This window comes from Mchenga conophoros, linkage group LG6 (assembly GCF_057382185.1).
Source record: "Mchenga conophoros isolate Kocher_MC1m ecotype Shallow Benthic linkage group LG6, M_conophoros_male_GT1.1, whole genome shotgun sequence".
NCBI classification, from domain to species: domain Eukaryota; kingdom Metazoa; phylum Chordata; class Actinopteri; order Cichliformes; family Cichlidae; genus Mchenga; species Mchenga conophoros.
In genome coordinates, this window is record NC_140531.1 from 1,116,792 (window position 1) to 1,139,908 (window position 23,117).

General features: G+C 43.4%; 1 protein-coding gene across 1 annotated transcript in view; it reads right to left on the reverse strand.

Annotated features, from left to right (window-relative positions):
* Nucleotides 1–706: 706 nt before the first annotated feature.
* Nucleotides 707–23,117, reverse strand: part of LOC146571804 (uncharacterized) — a 29,286-nt gene continuing 6,875 nt past the window's right edge. Inside the window, exons 5-8 of the mRNA XM_085275768.1 lie at nt 16,915–17,008; nt 16,519–16,634; nt 4,759–5,158; nt 707–2,100 (exon numbers count right to left, since the gene is read on the reverse strand). Coding sequence (XP_085131894.1) covers nt 1,469–2,100; nt 4,759–5,158; nt 16,519–16,634; nt 16,915–17,008 — 1,242 coding nt within the window. The 3' untranslated portion in view covers nt 707–1,468. The remainder of the gene's footprint in view (nt 2,101–4,758; nt 5,159–16,518; nt 16,635–16,914; nt 17,009–23,117) is intronic.

The following is a 23,117-nucleotide window of genomic DNA, read 5'->3' on the forward strand; positions in this document are numbered from 1 at the left end:
GTCGTCCAGCCTGGAAGTAATAAATGCATGAACTAGTTTTTCAGCGTCACTCTGAGACAGGATATTTCTAACTTTAGAGATGTTGCACAAATGGAAGAAAGCAGTCTTACATATTTGTTTAATATGTGCGTTGAAGGACATGTCCTGGTCAAACATGACTCCAAGGTTCCTCACAGTGTTACTGGAGGCCAAGGTAATGCCATCCAGAGGAAGAATCTGCTTAGATACCATATTTCTAAGATTTTCAGGGCCGAGTACAATAACCTCAGTTTGATCTGAATTAAGAAGCAGAAAGTTAGCAGCCATCCAGGTCTTTATGTCTTTAAGACATTCCTGCAGTTTAACTCATTGGTGTGTGTTATCTGGCTTCATGGACAGATAGAGCTGGGTGTCATCGGCATAGCAGTGTAAATGTATGCTATGTCTTCTAATGATGCTGCCTAAGGGAAGCATGTATAATGTAAACAGAATTGGTCCTAGCACTGATAAATATTGTTTTGTGTTCTTCTTTACAGCACAGACTTCAGGCTTCCGTGGATGAAGAGTTTAACGCGGCACCCCTCTAGATGAATTCTGCCTACACATCCAATTTATTTATTAACTCTGTGAAAGTGGAAGATTTCACCACAGAATAAGAGAGAGAGAGAGAGGGCAACTATCACACAGGAAAGAATGAAAAGAGCTGAAAGCACCACATTAGATCTGATGAGGTTGGTCACAGGAGACTTTATATGCTCTTTAATTCAGTCTGATTGTGTTCCCACTGTGGTCAAATACACATCGTGGTCAAACGTTTCCAACTACTCATCATGGTGATGAATGTCATGTAATCGACTCTGCGTACTTTTCTTTTTTGAGGTGAAATAATTGTCCAGCATACACCTTTAGTGAGTGAAAAACGAGAGTTTGAGTTTAGTTTGGATTTCCTGTAACACTCACTGGGTCACATGTTTATATACAGGCTCAAAAATACAATATTTAGCAAAATGTCTCCGCAGGCTTGGAAAGTGGAAATCTTTGGTTGGTAAAGATGATGTTAAAGATGTAGGTTGTCACCTCAGCGGTGGTCCTGAGAGCCTTTTACTGTAATCATATGGGTCATTAATGGACATGAGCCAAGGCATTATTACAGTCACAGGAGCCAGGGTATGACTGGGGGTTGAAATCCCTGCATTTTAGGCCACTGATAGCTGTTGTCGTGAGCCACCCCCTCTGTTCAGTGAAGCTCTTCCAGTTTCTCTTCTTTTCTTTAAGTGTATACGTCCTGGAGAGCTGGCACTCTCTTTAGGTTGTGCCATGCATCCATGGAGAGGCTCTCCGAGGACCCAGGAGACAAAGGAAAAGTTTCAAAACGCCCACAGGAACACAGAGAAAGAGCTAAACTGGGTCGACTATAACCAGGGACACAAAAAACTGTCACTGGGCTGAGTTATACTACCCTTTGAATCAATAATAACAGCATCAGCAGTTACAGCCCTGCCCCGGCTTGTGCTCCGCAGCCTGTGGCAGACTGCTGGTGTGTCCTCAAGTTGCAGATCCAAGCAAACCTCTTCCCACACTGGTTGCAGCTGAAGGGTTTCTCCCCCGTGTGAACCCTTTGGTGCTTTTTCAGGTTTCCAGCCTCAGAGAAGTGCTTCCCACAAGTGTCACAGCGGAAAGGCTTCTCGCCTGTGTGCACTCTCTTGTGGACCTCTAGATTGGACAGGCCAGAGAAAGCTTTTCCGCAGGCTCCACATACGTAACTCTTCCTGCGGCGCTCTGTGGGCAAAGTGCATGCGGCACGATTTTTATTAAGGTTAGTGAGGAGAGTTGTCCGATGCTGTGGGGCGATGGCCACCTCAGTGCTGGCCAGCGGTGCTACAGCTCCCCGGACTGATAGAGAGGACTGTGGAGCCCCAGCTGTCTTGGTTTTACCTGTTTTACTAACAGCACCTGTGCTGGAGGACGGTGTGATTCGTGAGGGAGGGACGGTGCTTTCCTGTTGAGAGTAAGTGTTGCCATTTTGAAGCTGCTGCACTTGAGCCTGTGCTGGTGTTCTCCTCCAGGAAGGCTGGGAAGATCCTGGATCCTGCATTCTCAAAGACGTGGGTGCAGAAGTCCCTGAGGAACCAGAGAAAACAAGGAATCAGCTGTCACTAAACTCGGAGCCAGGCAGTTATATGTGATGGTTGCTTTTCCAAGATGAGCGCTATTAATTCTCTATAGGCTCGTCTTGTTCGTGTATTTACTCATTTCTCTTAATGGTATTTCTGTGTAATACAAGTAAATATAAATATATATTAAAAATAAAAGCACCAATGGCTGCACCAGTAAAAACATACAAGGAAAAACAACAAATTCATACGGCAGAAACACGCAAATCAACAACGAGAGCAGCTAAAACAAGTGTGCGCACGCACACAAAGGTTGTTGATCCCTCAGTTTGAACTTCATGTTGCGACTAAACGGCTGTCCATCCTCTCCTCCTCCATCACCGTGTGGTACGCTGGAGCCACTATCAGGGACAAACAGAGACTGCAGCGTGTTGTGCGCTCTGCTGAGAAGGTGATTGGCTGCAGACTCCCATCTCTGCAGGACCTGTACACCTCCAGGACACTGCGGCGTGCAGCTCGGATCTCAGCTGACCCTTCTCACCCTGGACACAGTCTGTTTGACCTGCTCCCCTCAGGCAGGAGGCTCCGGTCCATTCGCACCAGAACCTCTCGCCATAAGAACAGTTTCTTCCCCTCTGCTGTTGGACACATGAACAATAACCATATGACTGTTCCCATCCCTAACACATGACCCTACGCTGTGTCACTGCATCATTCCATGTTTGGCACTGATCACCACCTGCACTCATGTGTATATCTATCTACTGTTTATTTAAGCGTTATCTGACAGTATGTTTGCACTGAAGCACCGCAGCAATTTTCCTAATGTTGTAAACCTGCTCAACATTTGGCAATAAAACCCTTTCTGACTCTGATTTGTTAAACTCAGCGTCCTACTCACTGCACTCACTCTGCTGGTCCACAGACTGTGACATTAGCATCTTCAGACCCTAAAGCATGCAATAGTACAATAGAGACTTTTCATCACCAGTATCTTTTTGTCAGGCTTCAGCAATAACAGCTGCCACAATGACCTCAGTGTGTAAAGGAAAGCTTAACTAACAATAATAATAATACATTTTATTTGAAAGCGCCTTTCAGAACACTCAAGGACACTGCACACAGCAGAATAACAAAAGCAACATAAAAGCCAGCAGTTTACACAATCATAAAAGCATAAGACATAAAACAAATTTAAAATAGCAGAGTGGAGAGGTTATGTGGGATAAGCTGTTTTGAACGAGTTTTGAGTTGGGACCTAAAGAGAGAGAAGGAGGTGATATTTCTTAAATCAGGAGGTCAGGAATTCCAGAGTGGAGCAGCTGAAAGCCCTGCTCCCCATGGTGGCAAAACAGGGGGAGGGGACGGAGAGAGAAAGAGAAGAAGAAGATCTGAGACACCGAGATGGGGCGGTGATCTGAACCAGATCAGGAGAGATGATGAATAGTCTTAAATGTGTACAAGAGTATTTTGAAATTGATACGATATTTGACCAGGAGTCAGTAAAGCTGCTGCAGGACAGGAGTGATGTGGTGGACAGAAGAGGTCCTGGTGATGATACGGGCAGCAGAGTTCTGGACGCGTTGAAGCTTGTGGACGGATTTCTGAGTAAGACCATAAAGAAGTGAATTACAGTAATCGATCCTGGAAGTAACAAGGCTGTGGACAAGAATGGCAGCGGCATGTGGGGTGAGAAAAGGACGGAGACAAATAATGTTGCGCAATTGAAAATATGCAGACCAAGTGACATTATTAATGTTTGAATTGAAAGATAGAGTACTGTCGAGGAAGAGACCCAAGCTTTTCACAGAGGAAGAAACGAAGACCAGCGAGTTATTGATAGTAACAGAGAAACTGTTGGTTCTGGATAATGTAGATTTAGAGCCGACCAAGAGGAGCTCGGATTTGTTACTGTTGAGTTTAAGAAAATAAGAAGAGAACCATGAATTTAGTTCAGCTAAGCAGAGGGTGAGGGAGGATGGGGGAAGAGCAGCATCAGGTTTAGTGGACAGATACAGCTGGGTGTCATCGGCATAACAGTGAAACTGGATATTATATTTATGTCCAAGTGGAAGAAGGTAGATAATGAAAAGAAGGGGCCCAGGACAGATCCCTGGGGCACGCCAGTGGTCAGAGGGAAGGGCTGAGAACTGAAGGATTTGAGTTGAATGAACTGAGTGTGATCAGACAGGTACGATTTAAACCAGGCTAGTGGAGTATGGGAGAGACCGATGGAGGCCAACCTACTGAGAAGTATAGAGTGAGAAATAGTGTCGAAAGCAGCGCTCAGATCGAGGAGAATAAGAATGGAAAGTAAACCAGAGTCAGCTGCCATAAGAAGATCATTGGTTAATTTTATAAGCGCTCTTTCAGTGCTGCGGGACTGGAACTGTTCATACAGATTATTATTAGTTAAATGTGAGTGCAGTTGTGTGGCTCAAGAATGAGTCCAGCACACAATCACCCGTCTGCTGTCGACCTGTCTGCTATCACTTTGATGACCACTCCGACGTGGCACCAGTGGAAGCTTTGACAGCACACACTACTGGTTTTAAGTACATTGATGGAACATCAATAAAGTGATCCAAATATCTGAAGGTGTACACAGGCAGGGCAAAACAACAGCATTAAGAGGCCGTACTGAGGAAAGCAGACAAAGTGTTACCCTGTGATGCAGACAGCCGGCCTGCAGAGGAGAAACTCTGCCCTCCGCTCGGCTTCAACGCCGAGGACGTCGAGGTCTGTGGTGGATCGAGCACTTGCCAAGGCTGTCGACGAGTGTCTATGATAACAACTCTATCCTGGTCACGTTCAGTTGACTTGTTAGGAACAAATGCACATGAAGAGCCACCAGGAGCTGACACAGGGTCACTATCAGGGGCCCAGCGGGTGAAGAAGGTTTCCAGTTCAAAGAGAGAGTAGTCACAGCTCGTGGGGTTGTTGCTGCATCGCTGCTGCTGCTTGGTTGGGTTGGCTGGCATGTTGGTGTCTGGTACCCTCAGCTGGGCCGCCACAATGCTGCTGATATCTTCTGATTCTGCAGGGGTCCTTTGAGGTACTGCAACCTGGAAGGAGAGCAGAAGAAGGACCAAGCTTCATGACACAGGCTTACAGGACTGGGTTGAAAGTTTGAAACTAACAGAAGTTTGCTCATCCTTTTCTTAAGAGAATGTACAGAGAATTATAGTTTCTGTACAAATGTAACAGAAAATGTAACAGAAGCCACAAACTAATCTGTGTACGTGCTCCACTGACAGAAGAGCTGCCACAACAGTCACAGTGTGGTTACTTTAGTAGTCAGAAGGTATAGGCTGAGTCGCGTGTCCTCTAATTAGAGCGAAAGTGCCGTCTGTGTATGATGACGATGCCACAGACAGCACAACACTTTTATTTTTCACTCAGTGTTACACTGGACTGCTTTGGTTAGAGAAAAAAAGATGAGGTCATGAAGATCCCTACAGGAAAATTCATTTCTATATCTATATCATAAACCATAACGCAGTGACAGCGGAGTCCAGCTATCAGCCAGCTCTGTGGTCAATGGTACACTGACCAGAGGATTAAGCTGGAATGTTTCTGATGGGGGAGATGTTGGAGCACCTAGAGCATAGGGAGCCCTGCTCTGGTCCAGGTTGGAACCAAGGACCTGGTAGACGTTTCTTCCTCAGACAAAGGGAGATTCTCAGACATAGACTTCAGGAAAATGTAGCTGCTTCTTCCTTTTAAAAGGAGTCAGGGGGTTTTGCCATTTGATTACAGTGAGTCCTGGAAACTTTCCATTACAGGTCCTGGTGGGAAATATCTAGAAAATACTGCAATTCAATTTAACTTGTGTTTACGATAACATGGCACTAGTTCAGCACTTTAACAGTGCTAAATTTATTGAAAATTGCTGCACCTATTTCGATTTTCCCAGTTTAGCACAGTTTGTACAAGTCTGATGATGCTGAAGTATTTAGTACAATATTTGGTATGAGCACATTTATGTTCCTCTTTTTCTGTCATTTCTATAAGTAGTCTTTAGGAAAAGTTCTCCAGGCTTCTTGAAGGACATCCACAGCTCTTCTTTGGATGTTTCTGCCTTTTGTTCTGTAAAAGACTATCCCAAACTGCTTCAGTGATGTTGAGGTCTGGGCTATGGGGAGGTCCATCCACGACTGACAGCGTTGTGTTTTTCTATCCAGATATGCTTTTACTTCACATATTTGGGATCACTGCCATGCTGAAAAATGAAGCTACTGTCCATCAGATGCTCTTCAGATGCAACTGCATGGTTGGTCTGAATTTTATGGTACTTTTCTGTCTTTATAATTACACCAATTTGACAAGATCCCAACACCAGTGGTTGAAATGTAGCCATACCACGCCAGAAGCCCTACCGTGTTTTACAGATGGCTGTAGACCCTCACTGTTGTACCTCTGTCCTGACCTGCTCCATAGTGACATCCATTTGATCTTAGAGGTTTAAGTAGCATGTAAAAGTCATCACTTCATCAGACCTGTTTGACTGATTTTCAGTCCAGTTCCTGTTTAATGTTCACACTTGATCCTTTTCTCTGGCTTCTTTACAGCCACTGAAACCTTTTCTGGTGAGGCTTTAGTGACCAGTCATTGGTCAGGTGCAGGTCCAGATGCATCTCTCAGGTCCCATGTCTTACTGACATGGCTTTCAGATACTGTTGATCTGCTGCAGTTTTTTAGGTTTGGAACTTCCTCTCTCGTCATCCACACTTTGCAAAATTACTGGCTAAAAGATCTTTGAGAATTTTCTTGACACAACAAAAATATATTACGCCTGTGAAACTGTCATCTTTGACATTTGTTTGGTTTTAGTGACAGCCTCCCTTTACAATTGGTTGACTATTGTGTGTAGATGTAACCCTGGTTCATGCCTGAATGATTCACAGGTCAGAGTTCAGTCGCATAACAAACACAGATGAAAGCTGTCCTGTACAGGACAGGACCAAAGATGACTGAAAACTGCAAAATCCATTTACTTTTGGAGTTCAGAGTATTGCAGTGTTTTGAGTAAACTAGTATGTTTGCATGCAGTTCTGTTTGTTTGACTGTAGGTCACTGTAAACCATCTGAACCAACTACAGCACACAGAACAGGGGCTGAAGGTTTATGGTGAGGGTGATATTTCTGTCTGTGTCCAAACACAAACAAGTCAAGATATGGTTGATAATAAAAACCACAGTTTTTAGATTTCCTTTACTGGTTTACAGTGTAAATCATTGATACGTGTGGGTGGAGGCACACCGAAGCCTGAACAAGTGAGAAGGGTTGTGTCAGGAAGGTCATCCAGCTTAAAACCTTCACCACATCAAACATGAAGACGGAGATGAAAGTGTGAAGACAGGCAGCAAGTCAGAGGGAACAGCAGGAGTGTGGAGGTGTGAGGTCTATGAGTATAAAGGGAGAGACGGCCTGAACTGTGGTACTGTGTGTGGGAGGAGCTACAGGTGGGCTTGAGCTGGGGGTGGGATTACATCAGGGACCTGCAGCGCTGATGGACAGGCTGATGAGGTCAGGCAGGAGTCTCTGTGGACTGTGATGTTTGCAGATGAGGGAGCGGGTGGAGGAGAGCCTGGAGAGTAGAGGAATGAAAGTCAGCAGAAACGTGTGTGAATGAGACCAGAGGAAAGGTGAACATGTAAGGAGCAGAGACAGTGAAGGAGGATGAGTTTAAATACCTGGGACCATCCAGAGAGAGCTGCAGGCAGGGTGGAGTGGGTGGAGAAGAGTGTCAGAAGGATAGCTGCGAGAGTGAACGGGAAGGTTTTAGAAGATGGCAGTGAGAGCTGCTGTGATGTATGATGTGGAGACGGTGGCACTGACACAAAGACAGGACGCAGAGCTGAAGATGCTCAGGTGTTCACTGCGAGTGAGCGGGATGGACAGGACTAGAGGCTGGGATGGTTCGCACATGTGCAGAGCAGGGAGGGTGGATGTACTGGACATAGGATGATGAAGATGGAGCGGGAAAGAGGAAGACCTCAGAGGAGGTTCATGGATGTAGTGAAGGAGGAGATGCAGGGCGATGCTGGGATAGGGTGAGGCTGATGATGCTGTGAAGACATCAGCGATGTGTTTGCAGAGGGTGGTTACTGGGACTATAATTAACTGGGCAACAGTGCCAATCCCCAAGAACCATTACAGCCTCTGCTCCATGCTTAGAACAGGGGAGATTTTGTGTGTCCACCTTATTTCTGCCTCACAAAGACATGACGGCTTCAATCAAACATCACATTTGGAGTCATCATAATTATCGATTTCAACTTGTCCAGTACGTTGTTCTCTCCATTTCTCACCATCAGTACTGGTTTCCTTGAAGCACTTCCACTATGAAGGCCTGACTCACAGTGTTTTCCCATCAGATGTTACTGGAACACCACCGAGTCCTTGGTTCAGGTATGTGGATGACACCTGGGTGAAAATCAGATCTCAGAATCCCAGGTTCTAGTTCGATGTTTCAGGTAGTGTGTAATGTTTAGCTTACCCCAGTTTAGGTGTTTGTTAGTTTCTCTCTCTTTGCTTTTGTTTGTACTTTTGCTCAGCCAAATAACGGCTTGTGTTTCGTTCACCACCTCACTCTGCCTCCATCATGTTTTTGGGTCTCACTCCACGCCGTCTGCTTCACCTTCAGACGTGACAACCTGGGCCTCACAGAGTTTCTGTCTGATTTTTCAAAGTTTTTATCTGATTTAGTGCTCAGCTCAGATAAAATAATTATTGTGGGTGATTTTAACATCCATGTAGATGCTAAAAATGACAGCCTCAACATGGCATTTAATCTGTTATTAGTAGGGGCGGGTTAAAAAATCGATTTTAGTTTGAATAAAGCGACATCAATTCAATAAATCCTGAACCGATTTTTAAATATAAATGTATTTTTCCAGAAATGCCAGAATCTCAGCTTAAAGCTCACAAAACTATTTGAACAACCGCCGAACAGCTAAAACAGGAAATGAGAGCAGGTACATGGATTTCATTCACCGTGGATCGTTCACCCGGCAGAACGTACACGGACAAGCTGTCAGGGCTGAAAATTTCACAGATTCTGATGCTGCAGGTTGAGTAACTCCGACTAAAACTGACTGAACCCGCAGCAAAAGGAGATCCAAACTACACTTCATGTTTGATAAGCATCGTCATCTCTGACCTTTGCTGTTTTGCTTCCACCACGATAAAATCACACTTCCTGCACAGCTCTCTCTCTCTGTACTTCAAGAACAGTTTCCCGTCTCAAATCTGTTTTCTGCATTACTCTCTGCTTATTAGGCATCAGTCTACAGTTCTATTCAGTGCTGTTGGCACCTGTTTTTTTCTCAACAATGACATCTGACAACAAAACCTCATTTCTGCAGTTTAAGATCGAAGAAATAGAAACTTTACACTCAGCTGTGTCTGTAATCAAACCTCTATAACTTTGCTCTGCTTCACTTCAGCAGCATCAGGTGATGTTTATACAGAGATGGGCAGTAACGCGTTACTGTAATCCGATTACTTTTTTCAAGTAACGAGTAAAGTAAGGGATTACTATTGCAAAAACGGTAATTAGATTACCGTTACTTTCCCGTAGGAACGCTGCATTACTGCGTTACTAAAACCGTGATTTTTTTGTGAGAATGTCTCATGACAGTGACGTAAGCGAGTGCGCCGTTCGTAACAACAGCTGTGTGCAGATCAACAATGGATCATATATCGATTGTGGGAGAGAGTATGAGCGTGCAGCGTTTAAAGCGTGGAAGTACTGACCTTACTTTGAGTTTGATTCCATAAAAAGTGACAAAAACATTAGTGTCCGCTGTGCGTGGGAAGAAAACGTATTTTTACAGCAAAAAAACCCTAAACCTCCAAGCAAGCACCGAGTAGCTACGACGTAATGGGAAACTCACAGAGAAACTCGCGGATTCTTCCACTGACCGCGGCACACCTGCACCAGGGTAAACCTCCGCCTGCCCCACTCCTGCTTTACAGGTGAAAATAGAGCAAAAGGACCGCTGAGTCTTTGACTTTATTTATTTTCTGCTGTGTTTTACTTGCATCTATTTGAAAGACTGAGTGTAAACACACAAAATATTTTATCTTATGTGCTGGAATGTGCAGAAAATAGGTTTAAATGTTAAACTAATTTCTTCCAGTCAGAGAATGTTGCATATAATTAAATTTTTGCTTGATGCATAAAGTTAAAAGATTAAAACTAATAAAACAAGTTTTAAAAAGAGACTTTTCCATTTGATTACATTTTGTATGATGGATTATGCAGAAAAAGTAGAATTGGGCTGAAAGATCTATCGCTTTATCACCTCTTCAGGTTGTAAATCGTGTTTTTAAAAAGTAACTAAGTAACTAAGTAATTAATTACTTTTGAAAATAAGTAATCAGTAAAGTAATGGGATAACTTTTTGGGGGAAGTAATCTGTAATTAGTTACTGATTACTTTTTTCAAGTAACTTGACCAACACTGTGTTTATATGTTGATTGATGGTTTTCTTTAGTTTTTGATCTACTGCAGAATATTTTTAAGGTTATCTGCTATAAAAGCCCGGCCAGGAAAATCTCCTTCATGTTTTATCCTCAGTTACTTTGACACAAAGACATCTGCTGTGATGTTCACACCTCTGAAGTCTCACAGCGTCAGCTTTGTTTTTATACATAGATACAAAAATATGAACATGTACTGATAAATGATCAGAATTATAATATTTCTCACTGTCTGAGTGAAAATATTTATTAGACTCAATTGGCTTCTGTCAAACTGTAAAAGAACCCATCCACCACTTTAATCACACTCTAGATCTTGTTTTAACATATGGCATAGAAACTGAACATTTAACAGTGTTTCCTGAAAACCCTCTGCTGTCTGATCATTTCCTGATAACATTTACATTTACAATAATTGATTACACAGCGGTGGAGAGTAGACTTTATCAAAGTAGATGTCTTTCTGAAAGCGCTGTAACTAAGTTTAAGAATATAATCCACCCACTGTTATCATCTTCAATGCCCTGTACCAACATAGAGCAGAGCAGCTATCTGAAAGCTACTCCAACAGAGATTTATAAGAAAGCCCTCCGCAAAGCCAGAACATCTTACTATTCATCACTGATTGAAGAAAATAAGAACAACCCCAGGTTTCTCTTCAGCTCTGTAGCCAGGCTGACAAACAGTCAGAGCTCTGTTGAGCCAACCATCCCTTTAACGTTAACTAGTAATGACTTCATGAACTTCACAAATAAAAGTCTAGGAAGAAGTCCACAAGAACTTCTTCCTAGAGTATTTAAAAGTAGAATGGGAGGCAGAGCCTTCAGTTTTCAGGCCCCTCTTCTGTGGAACCAGCTTCCAGTTTGGATTCAGGAGACAGACACTATCTCTACTTTTAAGATCAGGCTTCAAACTTTCCTTTTTGCTAAAGCATATAGTTAGGGCTGGACCAGGTGACCCTGAATCCTCCCTTAGTTATGCTGCAATAGACGTAGGCTGCCGGGGATTCATATCTGAATCATATCTGTTATTAATCTCTGTCTCTCTTCCACAGCATGTCTTTATCCCGTCTTCCTTCTCTCACCCCAAACGGTGGCAGCAGATGGCCCCGCCCCTCCCTGAGCCTGGTTCTGCCGGAGGTTTCTTCTTCTTCTTGTTGGGTTTTTCTCTGTATGTGTTACTGTAGGGTCTACCTTACAATATGAAGCGCCTTGAGGCGACTGTTGTTGTCATTTGCCACTATATAAATAAAATTGAATTGAATTAAATTTTAATCATTAGAGAAAAAATGACCAATAATCATCCCACAGATGTAATATTATCTACAGCTACTCTTAGTACCATTGATGTTAAGTTAGACTCTTTTTCTCCAATTGATCTTTCTGAGTTAACTTCAATAATTACTTCCTCCAAACCATCAACGTGTCTTTTAGACCCCATTCCTACAAAACTGCTCAAAGAAGTCCTGCCATTAATTAATGCTTCGATCTTAAATATGATCAACCTATCTCTAATGATCGGCTATGTACCACAGGCCTTCAAGCTAGCTGTAGTTAAACCTTTACTCAAAAAGCATCTCTAGACCCAGCAGTCTTAGCTAATTATAGGCCAATCTTTAACCTTCCTTTCATATCAAACATCCTTGAAAGAGTAGTTGTCAAACAGCTAACAGATCATCTGCAGAGGTTTATTTGAAGAGTTTCAGTCAGGTTTCAGAGCTCAGCACAGCACAGAAACAGCTTTAGTGAAGGTTACAAATGATCTTCTTATGGCCTCTGACAGTGGACTCATCTCTGTGCTTGTCCTGCTAGACCTCAGTGCAGCGTTCGATACTGTCGACCATAATATCCTATTAGAGCGATTAGAACATGCTGTAGGTATTACAGGTACTGTGCTGCAGTGGTTTGTATCATAGCTATCTAATAGACTCCAGTTTGTGCATGTAAATGGAGAGTCCTCTTCACACACTGAGGTTAATTATGGAGTTCCACAGGGTTCAGTGCTAGGACCAATTCTGTTTACATTATACATGCTTCCCTTAGGCAGCATCATTAGAAGACATAGTATACATTTACACTGCTATGCAGATGACACCCAGCTCTATCTGTCCATGAAGCCAGATAACACACACCAATGAGTTAACCCTTTAAGCGCCATCATAGAACCAAGAGCCAGAGCTTATCTTTATATTTTTACATGCTGTAGTGCCATTTTTAGGAGTATTTCAAGTTGCTATACATCAGTACAAGGCCATTTACACCATGATAAGGGAAAGACCATCTCTGAATTGAGGAGGGGGCCTAATTGGGTACATCTGTCACCATCTTACAATGCTGTGATTGCAGCCATTCCCCAACTCTCTGTGGATGGTACTCATGGTTATTGATCAGTGGTTGTTGATCAATGGTCATGACAATTTGCATATTAATGAAGGAACTGACCTCCCAGCCCATTGTTCCTTCAGTCAGATGTATGTGTGGTGTGTTAACATGAGTGCAGCATTTCACTGTATATGTTATTTGTAGCTGGAGTGTGTGTGTGTGTGTGTGGTGGGGAGCAGAGTTGGGGTGTTCATGTTAAGATGGTTTTGAACCTTTGTATTTGTAAGAGAAATATATTCAGAGCTCTGGAAAACGACTCGAGTCTGTTGTGGTTGTTTTTTTCCATCATCTGGTCCTCTTCATGTTAACCACCAACCGCGACACCTATGAAACTACGTGTAATCTAACATAAATTAATGGGTATGTGCAATGTTATAGCTCAAAGTTGAATGTTTTCTAAGCAGAGAGCAGTAGAAACGGGAGAACTGCCAGGTTATTGCACACCACTGGAAACCAGTAAGGCTGCAGTTTGTGTCCATGTTTGTCCAGACTTTTGTAAAAGTAAAGACTAAATGAATTTACGAGGTTCAATTTTATTTTATTTAAATGGTGTCAAATGACAACAACAGTCACCTCCAAGTGGCAGAAAGATTAAGGTCAACAATTTAATATAAGACCAAATGTGAAATAGGATTATGATGCAGACAAACAGCCAGAAAAGTTCAGTTATTACTTTTAAACATAAGATACACATTTGACAGAATTAGTGTATGAATTTTTGTGCTTGCAAAAATCTGTGTTGTCAGATCACAGTGACCTTGACCTCTGACCACCAGTCCCAGTAAACATGTGTGCCAATCTTCAAGAAATACTCACAAGGGCTTCCTAAGAGTTTGTATTCATGACACCAGAATGGGCTAACAATCTATTACATGGATAAAACACACATACATAAAATAAAGATTTCTGCTTTTATTTTGAAATTGTAAATGTTGAACAGTGGCTCACTTATCACTCCGGTCTAAAGCACACACATTTTCTAATGACCAAAAGGCTTCAGTTAAAAAATGAATCAAAAACTTTCAGTCAAATGTTCTCATGGTGAGCTTTAGAGCTGTGAGAATGAACACTTACTGCTTTCACTTCCTGTCAACAGTATGGAATAGATTTGACTGGAACTGCCCTTGGGCACACACAGCAACACTTAGCATGACTTTACACAACATGAGTTACATAAAAAACTGGATCTGCATCTTTAGAGGCCTAATAACCTGCTAGCATGCTAAAGCTGAAACAAAACAAGTGTTGTGTTTTCAAAAGGTGAAGCTAATATACTCAAGGTAAACGTCTGACTTTGGAGACCACAGGCCAAACCAAGCAAAGCAATGCTAAACCCCAACAAATGCCCTTACTGAGTGTCTCACTTAAATGCAATATATTATTTAGGATGTCTGTAGCTCAGGAGGTAGAGCAGGACACAATCATGTGAAGGCTGCTCCAGTCTACGTGCTTTGGACAGGACTAACCCAACTTGCTCTCTGATGCATCCCTTGGAGTGAATGTTTGACAGAAAGCACTTAAGCATAGAAAAAGTAGAAGTGCTTTGAATAGAGAATCACTACCTAAGAACGAGTCAATTTACACCACTAACAGCCAGGGTACACGCTACATTTCCTGAAGCCTATTTTAACCTCAGGGCACCATCCATCCATCCACTTCCACTTATCCTTTCCAGGGTCGTGGTGTGTGCTGGAGCCTATCCCAGCTGTCATAGGGCGAGAGGCGGGGTACACCCTGGACAGGTCGCCAGTCTGTCGCAGGGCCAACACACAGAGACAGACAACCATTCGCACTCACATTCACGCACAGATTCACACCTATGGGCAATTTAGATTAATCAATTAACCTATCCCCACTAATCACACCAGGACACGATTTTTAAAATAAGGCTACCGTATTTTCTGCACTATAAGGCGCACTTAAAATCCTTTAATTTTCTCAAAACTCGACAGCGCGACTTATAATCTGGTGCGCCTTATGTATGAATTCTGGTTGTGCTTACTGACCTGATCCGACTTTATGTGCTACACGGCGCTGGAAAATCTGTCAAAAGTGTTTTAGTACGACGTTGGTAAGCTACGAAGGCGCACCGCTTGGAGCATTACGGCTACCGTAGTCAGGAGCCTCGCAGAGTAATCTGGGTCCTAAACTCCGTCCACTTCAGGTCCCAAAGTCAAACGAACACTGCGGCATCACTGAGAGTTAAAAACTGTCTAAATTCTTTCATCTGTAATAAAATCATCAGCTTTGTTGCTTTACCAGGTGCAACAATTAAGTTTAACATCCTGGCATCCATGAAAACAGAATTTATTAAAATTTAATGAAGCTAGAAGTTAGCAGGAAGTTAGCTCGCTAGCTTCCACCTAAACATGACATACCATGTTCTGACTGAGAGATTTCTGAAACAAATTCAAACGTACAGCTCTGCTATCACTTCCAACATAAATGAGGACAGAAAACTAAACAGCAGTGATGTTTGTAGGGTTACTGAAGTTGGGCTAGCTGGTATATAATGATGTGCTACGTGATTGCTAGCAACACAGCTATGTTAGCATAGCATAAACAGTGAAGCTGGAGGATGAATGTTAACTTTTTTCCACTCGATAAAAGTTAATGTGAGGGTTCCTGATAGTTAGAGACAAATGCAGTCGCATGGCAGGATGCTGTAAAAGGACCAAACTTCAGCCAGGAGAACAACTGAGATAATCCATCCACAATACGAAGTTAGTCATTCATATACTGCAACAACATGGGAATAGAGCAGCTGTGATTGAATACAGCATTAATGAATCAATGGTACGGACGTCGAAGAAGCAAGAAGAATGAGTATATAATTATTATAATATAATCCAGTGCGCCTAATGGTCTGAAAAATACAGTACTCATTAACAGTGTGTTAGCCCTTTCATCTAAGATGTTCCTGACTGTATGGCCATGTTTTGTGGATGGTGTCTCTTTAGGTGTTTTTTCAGGTTGCTGGGGTCAGAAAACTTTTCGGGGCAGAGCGAGCACTGGTACGGTCGCTCCCCTGTGTGGATGTTCCTGTGGATCTTCAAATTCCACAACTGGGAGAATTTTTTACCACAGATGGTGCAGCCATATGGCTTTTCTCCAGTATGGGTTCTCATATGAGATTCCAAATTTGCTGGAGCAGGAAACCTTTTCCCACAGAAACTACAGACACAATCCCTCTTCGTGGGATTTTTTGGGCCCTGACTTGGACCTGGGTGCAGATACTGTTGAGACCCCTGGACTGACAGGTGTCCTGCTTGCGTCTGACTTGACACCTGACTTTGGCTGGACTCATCTGACAGATCAATAACAGGAAGCTTCTGCTCAAAGGGATAAGTGGGCAACTTTCTAGAATTCTCAGCGGCTGATCCCCTCTCTGTTGCGTTCTCAGCAGCCGATCCCCTCCCAGAGCTGCCAGGCTCTCCTCCAGTGAGTGTGCCAGGCAAGTATGAGAGTGGAGCGAAGTGTGAGGACAGCCCTGGAAGGCTCTCACTGTAACCGCCCCCCCTATTAGTCCACAGCGAAGAATGGCCACAGCTGACCTCTGAGAAGCCCCGCCCAGAGTCCTGCAGGTCGGACAGCCGATTGGTGGACATCTGTGTGGTTTCATCAAAGGACAGCACTCCTCTGCAGTCGTCTGTACTGGACTCCACCAACCCTGGACACAGACAGATTCAGAGTCAAGTTCTCACCCAGCTAGGGTTAAATGGACTCAACATTCTCACAGGGTTTTCTGGAGCGAGAATCCTTGATGTAGGGCAAAACATCAGATGATGCAATATGATGACTGACGACTCAGTTCTATTTTATTTATATAGCACCAAATGACAGCAACAGTAGCCCTCGAGGGGACACGTTTGATGTCATCAGGCTGCTGTAGTCGGAGTCAGAACACTTCCTAAACTGATCTACAGTTCACAGTGAACGGGTCTGCTCACCCTCCTGTATGCTGAGGCACGGCCGGTTCCGAGGTCTCGTCATTGGCTCCACCTCCTCCACCTTCACCAGCACCACATCTGGCTCCTCATCCTTCTGCCCACACAAAGAAAACATAGGAACTGTCTGATGCAATACACAACACGATACCAGTGAAAACTGTGAAAAAAGAATACGAACTCAAGTATAGTGAAGTTTATTTAGACATCAAAGTCACAAAGTACTGTACAATCACTCCAAAACAATTAATAGCAATACAGAACCATGAAAAAAGCCCCGCCCCTCCCTGAGCCTGGTTCTGCTGGAGGTTTCTTCCTGTTAAAAGGGAGTTTTTCCTTCCCACTGTTGCCAAAGTGCTTGCTCATAGGGGGTCATATGATTGTTGGGTTTTTCTCTGTATGTATTATTGTAGGGTCGACCTTACAGTATAAAGCACCTTGAGGCGACTGTTGTTGTGATTTGGCGCTGTGTAAATAAAACTGAATTGAATAACAAACCAAAGGACGTCAGCAGAAAGCCGGATTACACAGAAAAGGTTTGAACTGTGTTTTGAAAGACTCCACAGAGTTGACTGAACAGAGCCGGGAACAGACTCAAGCGCTCTGTGCCGCCCAGTCTTCAGTCTTATACGAGCAAAAACTATTAGGTTTTGAGCTTGTGAGCAAAGACCGCAGACAGCAAGTATTTTGGAGCTTGTCTGTATGTAAGTGTGAGAATTTGAAAATCTAAAATCAACTGAAAGCCCCTGAAAATTAATAAAAGGGTAATGTGAACTTGCTAGGTGCAGCATGTTGTATGACTGGGAGGCATGAATGAGACGATACACATATCCTGGTAAAAAGCATTACAGTGGTCTAGGCACGCTGACGCATGAACGGTTTCCTCTGGTTCAGAGCACAACACTACAGCTCACAGTTTAGAGTAGAAAAGAAACAGGAGCGTGACATCGACCCTATACATGTGAGCCAACGTTCAGAATTAAACATGACATCAAGATTAGGAAAACGGGTCTTCACAGAGGAGCTGATTCTTGAATACATATCAGCAGGAGCTATAATGTAGCCTCAGTCTTGTTGGAACTAAAGATAATATATATATTTATTATTGGAGAGGCGGTCACAATTCTGGGATAAACAGTGAACTAGTGTGGACAGCCTATCCAGCTGCTGAGGCTCAAACATTTGTCTGCGCCACAGAAACAAGAAACACTAGAAAAGGACGTTAAAGGAAAACAACAATGGCCCCACACTGAACCTTTTGAGCCCCACAGCTTAGAGATGCAGTATAAAAGGAGAACTTGCTCACCCAAATACAATGTCCTTCCAGATAAATAAGAAGAAAACCAGTCTAGTGCTGAGCTGGAGATACCAGCCAAAACACTGAGCCTATTAAATATTATGGTAACACAATCAAACGCAGCGCGGAGGTCAAGAAATATGAGTAAACAACAATTTACTGGTTTCCACCTTGGTCAAAACCGGACTAGCTCGTTATCCTCTTCAGGTTATTTGAGGGAGTTTGTCCAATCAGTCTGCAGGTGTTCGGTGGGAGAGACATTCAGTCACGTCCCTCAGGGGATCCTGTGGGCGGGGCTTCAGGAGTATGTGGTCTGGTCCATTTAGTCCCTCAGAACTGCAGTGACAGCTTGGTCCATACTGCCTGCCTGAGCCGTCCCTGTTGGAAGGTATATTTTTTGGTGGTCCCAAGAGGTCATGTGGTGGCTTTAGCTCAGGAAGTAGAGCAGGTCATCCTCCTCCTCTACTGCCGAATTGGGCAGGATACTAACTTGCTCTTCAGCGTAATTGTTAGATACAAAGCACTTAAGTATAGTAAAAATGCTTGAATGAATGGATGCTGTGTAAAAATCTTTGAGTGCTCAGCGTAGAGAAGCACTAGAGTAGAGCTGTGACTTCCTGCAACCTCTCTCAGGTGGCTTGGGAGCACCTCTGGATGGCCAGGGAGCAGGAGATCTGGGTTTTCTGCTTGACTGCCACCCCCACGAGTTGTTAGAAAATGGATGAATGGACAAATGTGATTTCTGTGTTATTATCACTGATTTGAAGTAACCTCTGCAGTAGGGGTGGGTTTTGATTATCGATTTATCAATTAAAATCGATTCTGGCTTGGATAATGTGATATCGATTCATTAAAATCCTGAATCGATTTTTAAATGTAAATTTATTTTGCCCGAAACGCCAGAATCTCAGGTTAAACCTCACAAAATTCCAACAACCACCAAACAGCTCAAACAGTAAATGAGAGCAGGAACACGGATTCTGCACAAAGACGTAAACACAAAGCTCGACCCGCCGACAGATCAGGATCAGTGAGATGTCGCCTTTCTCACCGACGGCACGGACACGGTCGGGGCTGAAAGCCGACAGCTCGCTGAGTCTGATGTGTCAGCGGGTCGAGCTTTGTGTTTACGTCGTTTTTGCGCTGATTCTGAAGCTGTTAGTTTGATCTCTCTCCAAACAATATTGACCGAACCAGCAGCAAAAGAAGATCCAAACTACGCTTCACATAAACATCGTCATGGATTCACTCTGACTTTTGCTGTTTTGCTTCCACCACGATGCACAGCTCTCTCTCTCTCTCTCCAACAACAGTTTCCCGTCTAAAAATCTGTTTTCTGCATTATTCGCTTGCTTGTTACGCACAAGTCTACCGTTGTTTACAGCCTGTCGGACGCTGTTTTTTTCCTTTTACTTACTTCCGAAAAGAAAACCTAATTTCTGCTGTTCAATACTGAACAAATTTAAACTTTTTAAAATTATGCAAAACTGCAAAACTCTCAGCTGTGTCTGTAAAACTGCTGTAAGTTTGCTCTGTTTCACTTCAGCAGCATCAGGTAATGTTCATGTGTTGACTCATGGTCTTCTTTCATTTTTGATCTACTGCAGAATATTTTTATAAAATCCAGGGCAGGAAATTCTCCTTCATGTTTTTCTGTGTTTTATCTTCAGCTACTTTGACACAAAGGCCTCTGCTGTGACGCTCACACCTTTGATAAAGTATCACAAGTGTCAGCTTTCTTTTTATAGATATAAAAATATGGAAATGTACTGATACGTGATCAGAATTATAATATTTCTGACTGTCTGAGGCAAAATTTCCCCGACTCAAATCGAATGGAATCGTGGATCGAATCGATTCTAGAAATCAGTGACGATACCCAGCCTAGTATGCAGTACAACAGCCGAGGACGCCTTCATGCAGGTGTCAAGGGTTACATCTGAAGCTTTATTTATCATTTATCAGCTGTAATGTTTCTGCAGGGTCTGAAAACAAATAACCCACGCATTTGAGGTAAAAGACAACATTTTATTCCTTAATGAAATGATGCATGCAGAAAGTGGAAACCTACCAAAATGAGCAATGCTCTGATGCTAACATGAGCTACAAACAAATGTAGACTCGGTAACTAAAATACTTTGCAATTCAAACAAAGCCATTTCAGATCAATTCCAACCCAACAGCGTGTGACAAACATCACTGTTACTAACTGCTAGGTTAGCAGTGTTCATGCTTAGCACAGTCTCCCTCCCAAAGGTTAAAACAGCCAGTCTGTAAATGTGACTGGACACATTTTAATGTAACAGCTGATGTAAACGTGCTTTTGTGGGCCACAAACCTTTGACAGCAGGTCACTACGTGCACTGACGGCAGCACGGTTTCAGGTCTCGTCACACATCGTATTCCTCTGTGCCACAGTGAGGGCGAGTCACGTCGTTGCACTGGCTGACGCGCTCGTTCACTACCGAGAGCGCGCTGCAGTTTGTCCCCTGGTACAGTAGTGATACACACATTAATCTGCTGTCTGCACATCTCACTGATCAAACTAATGCAGCTTCATCCACAGCAGCACAGGTAAAGGTAGCACAGTGCTGAGCCTTTGAACAACATGTGCTCTTAACCCGGGTGTAGGGCTGTGCGATATGACCAAAATCCCAAATCACAACCATATATATCACAAAATAGTGAATTTGCTGTAAATTCTGTGAATCTCGGCCGACTCGACCTGCGTGAAGTGTTTTCAGCTGGGCGTCGTGTACCTGCAGTCGAGTGTTTAGACCGATGCATTAAACAGCCTGCAGAGTGTAGAGAGTCTAAGGTTTATTTGGAGCACCTGACGGCTCTTTTTGCTTCTCGTCCGTAAACTCTCTCCGTACTCTGTCAGGGGATTCTTGTGTAGGTGTTACGGCCCTGGCCATAATGTGTCGTGGTGGCTGTTTTTCGTTCTGCCTGTCTGTGTCTTTAAAAGTCTCTGCAGGTCCCTGATTGGAGAAGCTGACGGCTGCTGATTGGTCCCCTGATCATGTGGCTGCTTTGAAAATCTGTCACCAGCAGCTGACAGCAGCCAGTGTTGCCAACTTCGTCGCTATATTTAGCGAGTTTTCAGACCCCTTAGCGACATTTTTTCTAAAAAGCGACTAGCGACAAATCTGGCGACTTTTTCTGGTGTTACTGGAGACTTATTTATGACGACTTTTTGACGTGAAAATGCGTATCGCTCTTTTTCTCAACAAGCAGCGGTGCTGCCGTGGACACCTCACCCGTGCCAAAGCGCTCACGGGCGGACGATAGTCCTCCCCAGCTGCTATCAGGGCAGGAGACGTTCACACCTGTGCATCCAAACGGCAAATGAATCGCGTATGAGCGAAGCCGCTGCTCCGCACTGACTGTAACGCAGTCAGTTCTTCTTTTACTCTTTTACTCTTATGCTGTTTTGTGGATCACAAGGTTTAAAACTACTTATAAACACACACACACAGTAACTCCACCAGAGCGCCTGTTTCGGGTCACTTTTGCCGGTCCAAGCCCGGGTAAAGGAGCAGGGTTGGAATTGTGACATTAAAAAACAATAACTGCTAAAAGAAATTTAATTCGTAGTTCTAAATAAACTCTAAATGCATTTAGGACGTTTTTTGCTCACTTTATGTCTCTTCCACGATGTTATTTCTCTCTTCAACAGCATAGGTTACAATTACATTAGCATGACCAATTATGCAGATTAGGCGATGACGTCATTTGGCGACTTCTAGCGACTTTTAGGACAGCCAATAGCGATTTTCCTTACTGAGGAGTTGGCAACACTGACAGCAGCAGCAGACCCATGCTTGGCCTCCAGACCCTGTGTTACTCGCGTGTGTGCTCCTGAGGATTGCTGAGCTTCTGTATGTAGTGTGTAGTTTAGAGTCACGTGTAAATAGTCACTGAAGCCGAAGGGTGAGCTGCCTTGTTATTTTCTGTATTATTTTCTCCTGTTTATTCAGTTGGGGCATTTGTCTTTGGTTTGTTCTTTTTATCACGTAGGGTTCAGGTAGCATCCCCTTGACTGGTTTTGTTTGTTATTTTGGCCTTTGTTCAGCCCGGAGTCACGCTTCAGTTTAGGCACAATAAACCACTTTCACATCTAAATCGGCTGTGGTGTGGTTTTGGGGACCAGGGCGGGGTCACTCTTCTTTCAGCTTATGCTTCGTTCCTGTACCCCTCGACAGGGGCGTAACAGTAGGTGGTAGAAGAGGTTTGTCATGTTTGAGTCTGAGACCAGTTTGCACCATGATTGTTCTGGTCCGTGTCAGACTCTTCATAACCAAACCACGTCCGTGCTACAGAGGTGGCCCCTCGGTTACCAATAAGGTCCTCGATTTGTTTGGACTGGTCCTTCTGTTTGTCATCATTTCAGTTTATTTTGAAAAATCTCAACAGGATCTTAAGCTTTATTGTGAAAGGTTTATGTGGAAAATAAACAAGAGGACGGCGGAGCCTCATGCTGGGTTTACCGTCGTTGTTGCTAACGACAACATGTAAAAACAGGCGCTTGTCCGTCTGTAGTGTGGTTATATTAAATATAAGAGAAACAGAGAACGTTAAGAAATGAATGTAGCCACTACAGCGACCATCAGGACCATGATATTGCTGTAAACACTTTATTGTGTGACACCATGAAACAAACGACAGCGTAAAATGAAACGACGTTTTTATATCGCCATCAGAGACATAGCGTCCTGTCTTACAGCCCTGCCTGGGTGCTGATTTTGGTTCTACGACTGGAGATGTAACTTCAACCTTTTCTATTCAGCCTCCTGAAAATGTTTCAAGCATCTTTTTGTAAACTACGATTTGTTTTATCATAAAGTTATTATTTTAGACGCCATGAAACAAAATGCTATGTTGACGTGTTTTTTTACAAATCATACAT